Raw genomic sequence first — 13596 nt, forward strand, 5'->3', positions numbered from 1 at the left:
AGCATCTAATGATTCATTATTTTCTAAGTAATCATCACAAAAATCTTTGTATCTTGTATATAGAAAGCTATATTTTCAGCTTTTCTTGAACACTTAATCTTCTCTTGATCATTCTTCATCTGACTCCTTTGGTTTTGTATAATCTTCTAAAGCCTTCAACAAATATCTACTTTTTGGTATGTCGTGAGGGACATAATGAAAACATTGAGATAATAAAGCTCTCAAAAACTTGAGAACTTCCGATAAATCTGGCTGAGCTTCACGACTGAACAATTCCTGCAGATCTTAAATATGAAATGTAGGCCAAATAAACTGTTCACTATAAAGTTCCTTCAAAACGCAAGCTAGAGCTCATACATCTGAATGAGTGGATGCTCTTTGATTAAACAGCAGCAGCTCTGGAGCCATGTACGGTGGTGTCCCTTGGGCTATTTCTCCAGTGGTTGTTTTGAAATTTGCTGGCATTTTAGATAACTTACTATGACCCATGTCACAGATTTTGACACTTAAAGTATCATTGATGAGTATATTTTCTGGTTTCAAATCTTGGTGAATAACTTTTGGTACCGTTTCATGCATGTATGTGATTGCAGTACAAATTTGTTTGCTGATTTCATGTTTGGAGTCTTCAGTTATTAGAAAATCGTTCTTGATACGTGGATTGAAAATGAATTCTCTTAGACTTATGCTATCGAAGAATTCCATAACTATAATATAGCAGTGACTGATGTCATATGCCACAACCATGATGAATATAACATTTGGATGTCTAATTTTATCCATCACTGCTATTTCACGACATAATTTCATAGAATTGATGCCCAATCTCAATGTCTTTACTGCCACATCCGTGTATTTCCATTTCCCTTGGGTTACAGTACCAAAAGATCCTTGACCAAGCAATTTAGATGTGAACGTAATTTCTTCTTTTTTTATTAATGGTGTAGATATTTCTAAATCTTTCAAGGGTAAGAATTCTTCAAACATAGATGCAGCAGTAAAATTAGCTGAGCTGCACGATAGTCTCTCCATGGCTCGCTCCCCATTTTCTTTGTCATGATTGCTAATTCCTTCATATCTTGTTTTCTTCACATCTACCTTTGAACTTTGTTCTGCTTCATGATTGTTCTCGTTCATGTTTCACAAAACTGTGCAAACTGGCTGCTTTTGTGCAGATCTATATTGAAAGTCTATATTTTCAATTGGTTTTGTGTATACACATAAACTGTAGTGATTGCGTTGCTTCAGTTTATGAGCAAATTCCCAAAAGTGGCACTCTTCGCCTGCTTCATCGGTGAATTTTGTAAACATGTCCTCCTTGAAATTTCCTAACATAGCTGTTGAATGTTTAAAAAAATTGACATTCATAGCATCGCTCAGCTTTTCAATGCATTGCTGTAAAATGTCTTCGTACGAGTATTCTATATTCTCGTCCAAGTACAGGACTTTTTCATTGTATGTAGCTTCGTTCATTGCAAAATATTTATTTTTCTTGAAAGATAAATATTTATCTTTCTTTTTTTATTGTAACTGCTCTGCTCTGTAAACACATGTACATAAAAATTAGTTTTTTTAACGATTCTTAGTCAACTATAGAATGATTTCAGTACAAAAACGCGTATTATTTTGCAGATTTTTCTCCGTACCTTATCTACAATAGATTATATTAAAAAACAATTATATTTACCCTTTTATTGCAAAAACTCAGTGGCTCGCTTAGAAATCTCATCTCTGAAATCCCTTCGATTTCATATCGTAGCATGCCATGCAGGATATGGAGCACTGCAGCTCTGGACTGCATGCATCGCCACGGGAAATGTGCGGCGGTGCGTAACGTGAGCCATACAGGCTTCCGTAAATCTCTGCTTGAGAGTTGAGTCTTGAGGTACCGCTGTATAGTCTAGTAAAATTAGCTGCGAAATCGCCCTGCGGTAGAAATGGCTGCATTTTGGATATTTGGTAAATCGGGGTCGGAAAAGACGATTCTGAAATTTGCAGCTTCCTAGAACGAGGGGTTCTATGCGAAAACAGCGTGCGAAAGTTATTTTTGCTTATATCTCGAGATCGGCTTGACCTATGAAAAAATGGCTGGCATCAATGGAAAGAGCGTTAAATTTTGCATTGGAAACGATTTTTTACTCGATTCCGATGAGCGCAAAGTTCCGAGATAATTAATGAAAAAGAAATTTGCTTGGTGTTGAGGCAGGAGGGGCGGAGCGCGCAGACGACATGACCGCCGTCGCTCTCTCCGCGCGCAGCGGCGGGACGGCGGGAACCGAGCCGCGTTTGAATGCGTCATGCGAAAATATCATTTTTTATTTCGCGGCGACATCCGGAAAACTTTGTGAATTACTTGAATAAAATTTTTTTGTTAGACCTATTTTTTAAGGAAGTAAAGGTAATCACAAGTAGTATGTACATAGAATTCTTCTTATAAAAATTAATCTTGTGAATAATTTATGAAAATATTGGGATACCATTTTTAAATGTGGCTATTATACAACACAACGGGTAAATAATAGAAAGATAAAAATGTTAATTTAAAGTTGACCTTTTTATACAAAGTTATAAATGATCCTGACTATCGCAACTTATTTAATTTTTTTTCTCTGTGTTTATTAACAACTCCGTTTTGAAATATAATTATTTTTATAACTCCTTTTATGGTTCTTGATTTTTCTATATAATAAAAGGTATTAGTATTTTCAAAATCATAGCTATACTATACTATTTGATGTTCTTTATTTTACGAAAGTATGAAAAATATGAAACGTAATTACTACTAAATTTTTGGTAATCTCGAAATAGAATTTCGAGAAAAATTTTTTAATTCAGATTATTTAGTGCGATATAGATACGTGTCTCAAATGCACTCTGGAAAAAATCATTCGCGACGTATCATATAACCGAAGTCATCCCAACATCCTGTCACCACATACTAAATGTTTATAAATTATGAAAGTCAACGCCACATTCTCAATTCATTACTCGAGCTGGTTAATTATACATCAGAACACTTTGGTATCTCATCGAAGTAACATCGTGCTCTAAAGAGTGTATTCCAGAGTCATTATTAACTAAAAATCTATTAGAAATCAGAAAATTATTGTTTTTTGAGTGTGCCTTAACAGTTTTTTAATTTGTGATACCAGCTTATTGATTGGTTTCTGAATCCTAGAAGAATATTTTATTATTTTCGAAGAATTTATTCAGAATTACGGTATGTACACATATTTTATTTATTCATATAAATGCTAGAAATTTAGATTAAATATTTGAATATGATTGACATTTAAAAACTTTATAGCAAAGAAAATAAATATTTATTGAAAAAACATGCTAGGTTTGAAATGCAATAAAATCGTGTCCGCACTACATAATGACATTATTCAAATAATGCACTGCAGTAGATTTATGTCAAATACTTTTTCATTTTAAATAGTACAAGTAAAAGTGTTAAGTTAGTGTATGCGTTAGATATGAAAATATTATTTGCATTTTCGCAACGAAGACTAGTACATTATTACGCTCTTTAGTAGATAGGCTATAGGCATACCAAAACATAGGCATACCAAAACACCCCCTCTCCTCTCAAACTGTTTTGGTACCCGATGAAGGAGTGGGATAGTTTCCCTCTCTCACGCATACTAAAACATTCCCTCTCCTCTCAGAGTGTTTTAGTACCCGATGAAAGAGAGAGAAGAGTTCTCCCCACTTTCCCTTATGTTTTGGAATGCCTATAGCGTTCTCTTACGTGTTCTAGTACCCGAGATGAAAAAAGTGGGATATGTTTCCCTTTCTCATGTGTTGTAGTAACCAATGGGAGAAAGAGTGGGATGGTTTCCCACCACTCGCAATTCCCTTCCCTATACAAGTCTGAATTTGTAGATTTTTCACCGCCTACAAAGAAAAGCTATTGGCTACTTTTTTTTAGTGGAAGGGGCAGCCTTTTTTTTCAGAGATACACACGATCTGATAGGGCCTTTTTTCTCGCTCGGATGGATGTAAAATCGAAAATGGCCTGCAGCGAGGAGATGTACACGATCTAATGGGCCTTATGAATACCTTAATGGCTTGGACCTTGTTTTTTATGTACACTAGCCATTACGGCGTCTAGAAATTTTCTCAAAGGTATACGGGATGATAAAGCAAATGTGTTTGGCCGAACTGATAAGTAGATGGAGCGTAAAAAAATTGTACACCTGCGCGCTTGAGTCTAAAAATGTGTACACAAGCCATTACGGAGTCCATTGATGCCAGCCATTTTTTCATAGGTCAAGCCGATCTCGAGATATAAGCAAAAATAACTTTCGCACGCTGTTTTCGCATAGAACCCCTCGTTCTAGGAAGCTGCAAATTTCAGAATCGGCTTTTCCGACCCCGATTTACCAAATATCCAAAATGCAGCCATTTCTACCGCAGGGCGATTTCACAGCTAATTTTACTGGACTATGTAGCCGGTGGAGAATAGACGCAACAATAAATTCAGAGCCCATATCAGCGCCCTCTTAAGATGGTTAACTTACAAGTAGATTGACTTTTAAATAAACATAAGACTCCCTCTTGAACCACCGACTGGAGAACATCGATTGAGCGATCGACTAACAACCACAAGACAATTGAACGAGACTTCTGGCAAATTCAAATAACGACAAACGCCTCGACACCCCATCTTGAATACACATCCATCCACCAAAGATAAAGGCCAAAGAAAACTACTCACTGACGCTAAAAATTAAATTCTTATAAGGTACGTGCAAATTGGTTAAGATCTTGTTACCGGTAAAAAATTATACAGACTGAAATTAGCATCTGAATAATTAACGGAATTGTAATCAAAGGGGCTTGAGTGTTCATGCCACTTAGAGGTAGATCGTAGACCTACCAACCAGATTCAAGATCCGGATAATTTGTTAAAACAGTCGCCAAAATTCGCTTATATTCAATCTGTATAAACAATATGCCTACAACCCAAAACATGAGCGAAACCTTATCCTGTAACCCTAGAATAATAGAATTTCAAACAAATAGATACCATCTACAGTCTCAAGCGCCATTCATAGTCCATATAGAATCTCAAGCTAGTAATAAAAACATCGGTCATATCGATCCCATCAAGTTAGGGGAAATTTTAATCAAAGCGCAAATAAATTTTGACAACGTTCGAAAAATCGGACCAAAAAAAATAGAACTCACGTTCGCCACTTTGACAGAAGCTAATAAAGCGGTTGAGAACCACGATTATATTCCCCAAGACTGGGTATCCTATATACCCAATTTTAAAGTCATTAAAATCGGACAAATTCATGGTATTGATGGCTCTTATACGGTGGAAAAGCTCCGACTAGCAATCGAAGATAAGCATAAGAACGCGAAAATAGAAAGAATCTTTAAGAGGGAGAATGAACAACTCGTACCAACGAATTCAATTAAAATATATTTCAGACCTATCTCCCTTCCGGAGACGGTAAAATTTTTCGGGATAGCTATACGAGTGTACCCTTACGTATTTAATGTCCTACAGTGCAAAAACTGCTTCAGATTCGGACACGCCGAAAGCAACTGCAGCCGTAAACCCACCTGCCCGGAGTGTTCCCTTGAACATGAACACCCTCCTGACCAAATCTGCAGACTATCAAAAAGATGCGTTAATTGCAAAGGGCATCATTCTGCATTAGATAAATCGTGTCTTAAATATATCGAACAAAAAGAGATTAAATTCGCAATGGCGACCAAAAATATATCCTTACACCACGCCAAAAATTTATTTTATTCGGGATGCTTAAATCACTATCGCAATCCGAGCACGCTAAATCCATACTCACAAACCGTGTCTAACAATGTTGGTAAACAACAGGGAGCAGATTCGTATATCGCGCGCGTGACCCAAGAGCAAAACAATAAACGCAGAAGAGACAATTCGCCTATCATTCAGCTTAACGAGGATGAGACTCAAATAATGTTAGCCGAAAATCAATTACGCACACCACATTCCAACCAAACACAACAAATCCAACAACACATAGACTCAAAATTCGACAATTTAATAAAATCCATTCAAGACCTTGTTCAACAAAACGCCAAAATGCACAGCGCGGTTTTTTCCCTCACAGAAATACTAGCGAAAGAAAAGGAAACCGACTTGAGCAGTTTAAATTAAACACTTCAATCTATCATGACACAACTAAAATCAAAAATAATAATCTTCTGAAACGTAGCTTAGATGAAAAACCTTTATATAATTTCTTAGCGGTAATATCAGTAACTATAAACCACACTGTGATACTAGAATATAACTTTTTACTGACAAAACAAAAAGCTCTAATTTTAGTTAAACTAAAGGTAAATACATTTTATTGCAACATACGCGTAAACAGGAAACTCCAAAACTCCAAAAAATGTAATAAATTAAGAAACAGAATTTTACCGCACTCAGAGCTACCCCCATTTAACTTTAATTTTAATTTTAAACAATTTATCAAACCAATAATCTTTGTTAAAAAATATCGGTCATCTTTTGAAAAAAAACCTCTCTTTAAAAAACTCACACTACAAACTAAAGAAATCAACCAAACATTCCTATACTCTAACCCCAGATGGACCGAACAATAAATTCCAAATTCTGCAGTGGAATTGCCGTAGCCTGATAGAAAAAAGAACCGAATTAGATAACATCTTAAACGATTTTAATATAGCTTGCCTGCAAGAAACGTGGCTAAAACCAAACGACATTGTACGATTAAAAAACTTTAACATTTGTAGAAAAGATAGAATCACAGACACACATGGCGGAGGTTTAATAACAGCGATCAGAAACAATTTAAGCTTCACTAAAATACCATTGGGACAAGAATTCAATGGATTTGAAATTTTAGCAACTAAAATAAATAACAATAAGGAAATAATTAACTTATTCAATGTATACAGAGTTCATAGCATCAGATTAGAAAAAAAGGTGATAAATAAATTATTTGAATTTATCACTAAATTCAAGAACGTGATTGTATGCGGAGACTTCAACGCACACCACCCTATGTGGAGTACGGGAAAAGCAAATAAAATAGGAAAGTGGATTGTTTCTGAAACAATAAATACAGAGCTTCTAATTATTAACGATCCTAATCAGGCCTCGCTAATTCCAAAACTGCAGAATACCCCTGGCTCTCCTGACATTTCTATGATATCCCTCAGATTAATCCACAAGTCAACATGGTCGATATTGGAGGATGCTTTGGGAAGTGATCACCTCCCTATTTCGATTACAATAACTAATCAAAAAAATAATCCGACAACAAACCGAACAAAACTGAACACAAACAAATTAAACTGGGACCAATTTAGAATAGATATAGAAACGGAAACCGAAAATACTAAATTTAAAAAAGATGATCCGATAGCTTAATATAATGACCTGACTGAACTCATTCTGAATACTCTCTTAAAAAACGGTGCCAAAATATCTAAAGGAGAAAGAACAATTAAAAACCCCAAACCGCCGTGGTGGAATTCCGAATTAGATAACGCAGTGGAAACCAGAAAAAAAAACCTTGCGGAATACAGACAAAACATAAATTCAAAAAACTATACTAAATATACTGAATCGGTAGAACATCTTAAAAACCTAACCAAGTCAACCAAATCAAAATATACACAGAACTACATGCAATCCTTGGGAACAAGCACCCCGGTAAACTCAATCTGGCAAATGATTAAGGGACTAAAGGGATACCTAAACACAGCCCAAAACAATGATAAATTTGATTATAATGATCCAAAAATTCAAACCACAATAGACAAATTATGCTTCAACTCTCCGGAAGTTTCTGTCGAGATCCCTTATTCTTTTACCAACCAACACCTTGACGGCCCAATAACCACTCAAGAATTACGCACAGCCATTAAAGAACTAAAAATCAAATCATCCCCTGGAAAGGATTTAATCTCAAATGAGGTTATTCAAAACCTCCCTAGTAACACTATAGAAAAACTAAAAGACGTTTACAACAGCATACTTGAAAATCGAGTCTTTCCAGAGCAATGGACTGAGTATATAACAATTTTAATCCCCAAACCGGAAAACAAGGGATTTAGACCGATAGCTTTAACATCCAACTTGTTAAAACTTTTAGAAAGAATAATAAAAGTACGTCTGGACTGGTATGTAGAGAACGATTATTTGCTCCCGATCTCCCAATTTGGCTTTCGCAAACAAAAGTCAACGCAAGATAGCACGACTATACTGACAACGGAAGCTTACTTAGCACTTTCAAAAAAGCAAGTATTTGCGATCTTAATGCTTGACATAGAAGGCGCTTTTGATAACGTCAACCCCCAGATCTTAATTAAAGAACTACTTAAATTGAAAATCTCAGAGAAAATTACAGCCTTTATTCAAAGAATCATTAGTTTTAGAAAAATATCATTCTATTTAAATAAAAAACATATCATGGACAATACCACCACTAAAGGACTCCCTCAAGGTTCAGTCCTAAGTCCAATTTTATTTAATCTCTATGTGAGAAATATATCACATAAAGTTGGTGAATGTAAAAATTTCCAATTTGCAGACGATTGCGCTTTAACGTTCTCTCATTCCAGTCCGGAAATAGCAACACTAAAATTGGAGGAAGGAGTAAAACAGTTAAGAAGTTGGTTGAAGAGTAGGGATCTTAACATAGCACCGCATAAATCTAATTATATAATAATACATAATAAAAGGTCAATTAAAAAAGACGCTATACTTACAATAGGCGACACTAAACTACACACGGTTAAAAAGGTAAAATTTCTAGGAATAATTTTTGACGATAAACTTAAATGGAATGCCCATATAGATAACATTAAAAATAGAGCTAGTACCACATTAAATATAATCAAAGCTTTTGCGAACAAAAATTGGGGCGTGAATCATAAGACTCTAATCAACACCTATAAAGCACTTACGCGGTCCATACTTGAATGGGGATATACTTGCTTTGGGAATGCAGCGGAATCACACCTTAAAAAACTTGAAACGGTACAAAACGCGGGATTAAAAATTTGCTTAGGTCTTCCAAAATACACCTCCAATGTCGTTACCCTAAACATAACCCAAGAGACCTCATTAGCACACCGCAGAACAAACTTGATTGACAAATACCTTCTTAAAACAGCCAGCCTCAAAAGCCATCCTCTAATACCAAAACTCAAACTCTTGTCTGAAAACATTGCAAAAAATAAAAAAAAAACAAAATCCAAATTTATTATGAGAACTGTAATTAACAGATATAATAAAGTTAAAAACAAACTTCACCAAATTGCCAAGACTGAACTACCCTTAAACTATGAATTCCCTTTACAATCTCAAATACAGGAAACTGACGTAAACCTAAATATGCAGGAAAACAGTGAGAACCCGAACCAAAATTACGAAAAACTAATCCTACAAAAATATAAAGAACATAACAGATTTTACGTCGACGCTTCATTTGTAAACGATAAGAACATTCAAGGCGCAGCTTTTTATTTTGAAAACCAAAACATAACGAAAAAAATTAAAATAACAAAATTATCCACGAGCACAGAGGCCGAGTTATACGCGATTTTAATGGCGCTACAGTACATAAAAAATAATAGAGTTAAAAATCCCGTAATTTTGACCGATTCAAAACAGGCCTTAACATATATTAAATGTAACAGAATCGATGCAAAATTGCCTGCTACCGCTTTGGATTGCAAGCTAAACCTATTATTTATTAAAAGATATATAGGGCATATTGAATTGGCTTGGATCCCTAGCCACAAAAATATTAAAGGAAACGAAACAGCAGACAGAGAAGCTAAACTTGCGCTAAATATGTTGGAGGTTGTAGAGATAAAATCACATTGGTACCAAATATTCCAAAGGTCAATGAATGGAGCTGAGATTGAGTGGCATAAAGAACACTGTTTTGAAGTAGAAAAGAGATGTAGAAAATACACCCGCAAAATCTCCTTCACAAACCCTAACAACCTCTCTAAGATTTACCACTCCCTCAACAAAAAACAACTTACTATATACTTAAGAATCCTGACTAACTCACAACACACTCCGGACAGATTGTATAAATTGAATCTAAGCGAATTCCCAGCGTGTGTCTGCGGTCACGACTACTGTGATCTTGAACACTTGATCTGGGACTGTAATCAGAATATTGTATTGAGAAAGGATTTTACTGAATTTTTACAAGTCACGGGAATCTATCAATGGAATCAATATTGATTCTATTATGGCAACCATGGACCCTCAAGTCCTAAAAGCCCTGACGAACTTTGTGATAAGGTCCGGTATAGAGATCTGACTGAAATGCAAAAACGATACCACACTCCATATGCCTAATCCAAAAAGCCCGCTTTTATGTGGAAGTGAGTGGTTTTAAAGGCAAATAACAGAGGGCGACACCATCGGACTGAGTGACGAAAGAAGGCAAGACTGTGAGGGAAAAGAAAAGATAAAGCCAAGACAAAATCCATAAAGAAGAAAATCAAGTCAAGTTAAGAAACCATATTACCAAGAAACACTCAAGAACACAGGGTTCTTTCCCTGCCAAGACAAAAACAGCTGTGGGGTCGGCGTTTTGGCTTTTTGAGCCCAGCCGCGGAACGCGGAAAACTTGAGATTTTCCGTTCCAAAACTTACAAAAAAAAAAAAAAAAAAAAAACATTACGTTTTTGCAGACAAATTTTTTAAGAAAAAAATCAAAAGCGTATCCATAAAACATTTAGTATAAAATATTAGTATAGAAAATTGTAATAAAATTGTTCTTTACTGTTTAATTAATTTTTGTGCAAGATAAGTTGGGGCAGTCTATTGTGGGTTAACCTTAGACTTCACCTTGGATCTGACTTTCTGATACTTCATATTTATTCCTACTTTCTGTACCAGTCAAATATTTTTGTTCATTGAGAAAAATGTCAACAAATGTTTGTAAAGATGATCTAAAAATCCGATTGACTCCAATTCAATGGTATGTTACACAGGAAAAAGGCACTGAAAGGTATTTATTCAAAATTCTGTGCAATTTAATTTTTGTGAAAATTATAAGAAATTATGAAATTATTATATTTCCTACAATGATAAAAATTGTTGTTTCAAAGAATAATAAGTAATTTAATTTCAAAAAATTCTGTATTTAAATAATCTGCTTAAATGTATATTTTTCTTTGTGTAGAATTATCCATTTTGTGGTTGTCACTTACAAAATTATTGCAGAATAGCTTTTAGTAGTAAACATAATTTTTTATTATGTAATCTCTATTCTCTTTATGTATTTATTTTATTGTGTTTTTGTATTTTTTTATATTGTATTTATGTATTTATATCATCTCTATTCTAAGAATTCATATATTTGACCGTAATGTTGTCTACGGTCATATATATGATTGTAGACATTTTCAGTACTTAGTGGTACCTGAGGCTCATAATGGGCTCGTTAGACACCCATTTTTGAAGTATGGAGGTGCTATTTGTTCGACAAAAAATGCAAGAGAGGATTTATTTGCCTATAAGGTTACTTGATGGACTGATTTATTATCTTTACACTGTAGCTGTCTTGCACTCTGTTGCTTCTCCAACTTATAAAATTGCTCCAAATTTTGTGCTTACTTCATAGATTTTTTTTAACCTTATTAAAAAAGTTAGATAGAACCTAACTAGTTGGCCTAAAATACCCAATATGAAATGTGATTCTTCTCTTCTCCTCCTTGGTTTTAGAGGCATTCTTTTTATAAAAATTATATTTTTGCAACTGTTTTCTTTCCCCTCCCCATCACCTCTGGTTTTGGAAGCTCTTTTTTATGATGGATCTGTTAGTGCGCCCCTACGGAGATTTAAAATTTTATTGTACTTTTTTTGTTTTAAACCTTCATTTTCAAAATATCAAAATGTAGCACAAAGGCCAATAAAAGTAGATTAAATTAATTGCTAGTGTCTATTCGCACCACAAACCCACATAAATCCACATAGATCCACATAATTACGTGTTTGAATATTTACTTCACTGACAAATTTTTTATGTGGATATACATGGATCTCCGTGGATCTACGTGGATGAAGTACAGACACGTATTTTCCAGGTAAAGTAGAGATATGTATTGCAACCATGTAAAAGTATGTACTTCCTGTGTATAAGTTGCGAGAAAAATATGTGGTTATGTTTACATGTTGGATGATAGCTAGTTCATCACGCTTTTACATTTACTAGGAAATTTAAGTGTGCCTTGCGCACTCCTTATCATGTCATAATTAACATTTAAATTTTGCTGCCTGCTTAGCACCAACAGTTTGAAGCGTTTAGGTTATGTAATAAAATCTGTATTTCTGATTCGCATTCCTTAATTCTTGTACCAGGCGACCAATTCTCAATTAAATGCTTCACAACAAAGCCCATCACTTTTTTAAGAGAGCAATATCTGCTACTAATATTTTTTTTTTTTATAGTTAGGTTATATAGGAATAGAATAGTGTTGCAGAAATAGTAATTAGACCATTGACAATTCATAAATTAAAATTTAATTGTTGCTTAAAATTTTTCTAATTGACAATAAACTTTAATCGTTAATGAAAAGTTTTCCAATGGATGATTAAAATTTAATTCAATTCAATTTTAATAAATACTTATCAGCTAAGTTGCAAAGAATTATGTTACAGCTTTGTCAGAAGCCAAAATTTAAAAAAGTGCCACTCATCAATCGTAAGTGGAGACAAAATCATAATTTGTATGACCTTTGAAAAATTTATTGCTGAAAATGATTTAAAGCTTTGTCACAGTTGGTGCGAAATGTCCCATGTATATTTATTGTTAGTTAAAAAAAAAAATCAAATTTTAAACGTCGATTAGAAAAAATTTAATTAACGATTATAAGCTAATTGGTAATTAAAAAAAAACTAATCGATTAATTACGACCCTGGAATAGAAGTAATTAACAATAGTAGTTATTTATTTAATTATCTATTTTTAAATATGTACAAATGACATTTACATATTCTTTTTTAATAGTGAGTTACATTTTGAATTTTTATTATGATTAAAATTTAATAATAAGTTATTATAAAATTTGGTAACTAGCTCATTAATAAAACTCTGCTTCGATTCAAACTAAACTTAAGTTAAGTAAATCATATAAGTATAAAATATAGTTTATAATAGCAAAGTCGGTAAAGACTATATAAGCAAACCGACGAGTCGCTCAGTTATCAGTCATCAGCGAAACATTAAAGCGCTAACTCGGCAAAACATTCAGTTCCTAAAAAACCTAAATTTGCGTATCATCGCTCCTGGTGGAAATTAACTATTCTGCTGTTAAACAAAAAATGGACAAGATTCTAAGGATACAGTCAACAGTAAACTTTGATGAGTCGTTAGCACACTATAATATGCACGCCCATCAACCCTACACGGTCTTATCTTTTAAAAATAGCGTCGAGATTCGCATCGCTATTCAACATCAAGATTTGAGCCTTTTATCATCACGTAGTTCACTGCACATTCGCGGTAAATTAACGAAATCAAATGACACTGCTATAGCACACACTAAGTTTGTAAATAATGCTATCTGTCACATGTTTGAAGAGATCGG

The 13596-nt window shown here is 34.2% G+C and overlaps 2 protein-coding genes across 9 annotated transcripts in view; one reads left to right on the forward strand and one right to left on the reverse strand.

Annotated features, from left to right (window-relative positions):
• Positions 1-29: 29 nt before the first annotated feature.
• On the reverse strand, positions 30-1152 carry LOC103317639 (dual specificity protein kinase shkA-like). Its single transcript, XM_016989622.2, has one exon. It carries the CDS (start codon positions 1135-1137, stop codon positions 352-354), a length of 786 nt encoding a protein of 261 aa, XP_016845111.1. The 5' UTR covers positions 1138-1152; the 3' UTR covers positions 30-351.
• A 7384-nt stretch (positions 1153-8536) lies between these two features.
• Positions 8537-13596, forward strand: part of LOC107981363 (methionine-R-sulfoxide reductase B1) — a 93002-nt gene continuing 87942 nt past the window's right edge. For 2 of the 8 annotated variants that reach the window (XR_004345301.1, XR_004345302.1), the window contains exon 1: positions 8537-11015. Coding sequence is in view for 3 of the 8 variants with exons in the window: in XM_031930067.2 (XP_031785927.1) it covers positions 10930-11015 (86 nt within the window). In the remaining 5 variants the exon portion in view is untranslated. The remainder of the gene's footprint in view (positions 11016-13596) is intronic. The other 6 variants (XM_031930066.2, XM_031930064.2, XM_032602041.1 and 3 more) reach the window with 5 other exon arrangements.

This window comes from Nasonia vitripennis (genome assembly GCF_009193385.2).
Source record: "Nasonia vitripennis strain AsymCx chromosome 4 unlocalized genomic scaffold, Nvit_psr_1.1 chr4_random0008, whole genome shotgun sequence".
Classification (NCBI taxonomy): domain Eukaryota; kingdom Metazoa; phylum Arthropoda; class Insecta; order Hymenoptera; family Pteromalidae; genus Nasonia; species Nasonia vitripennis.

Coding starts and splice junctions, on each gene's coding strand:
- LOC103317639 (XM_016989622.2), bottom strand. CDS start 1,137: ATGAACGAGAACAATCATGAAGCAGAACAAAGTTCAAAGGTAGATGTG.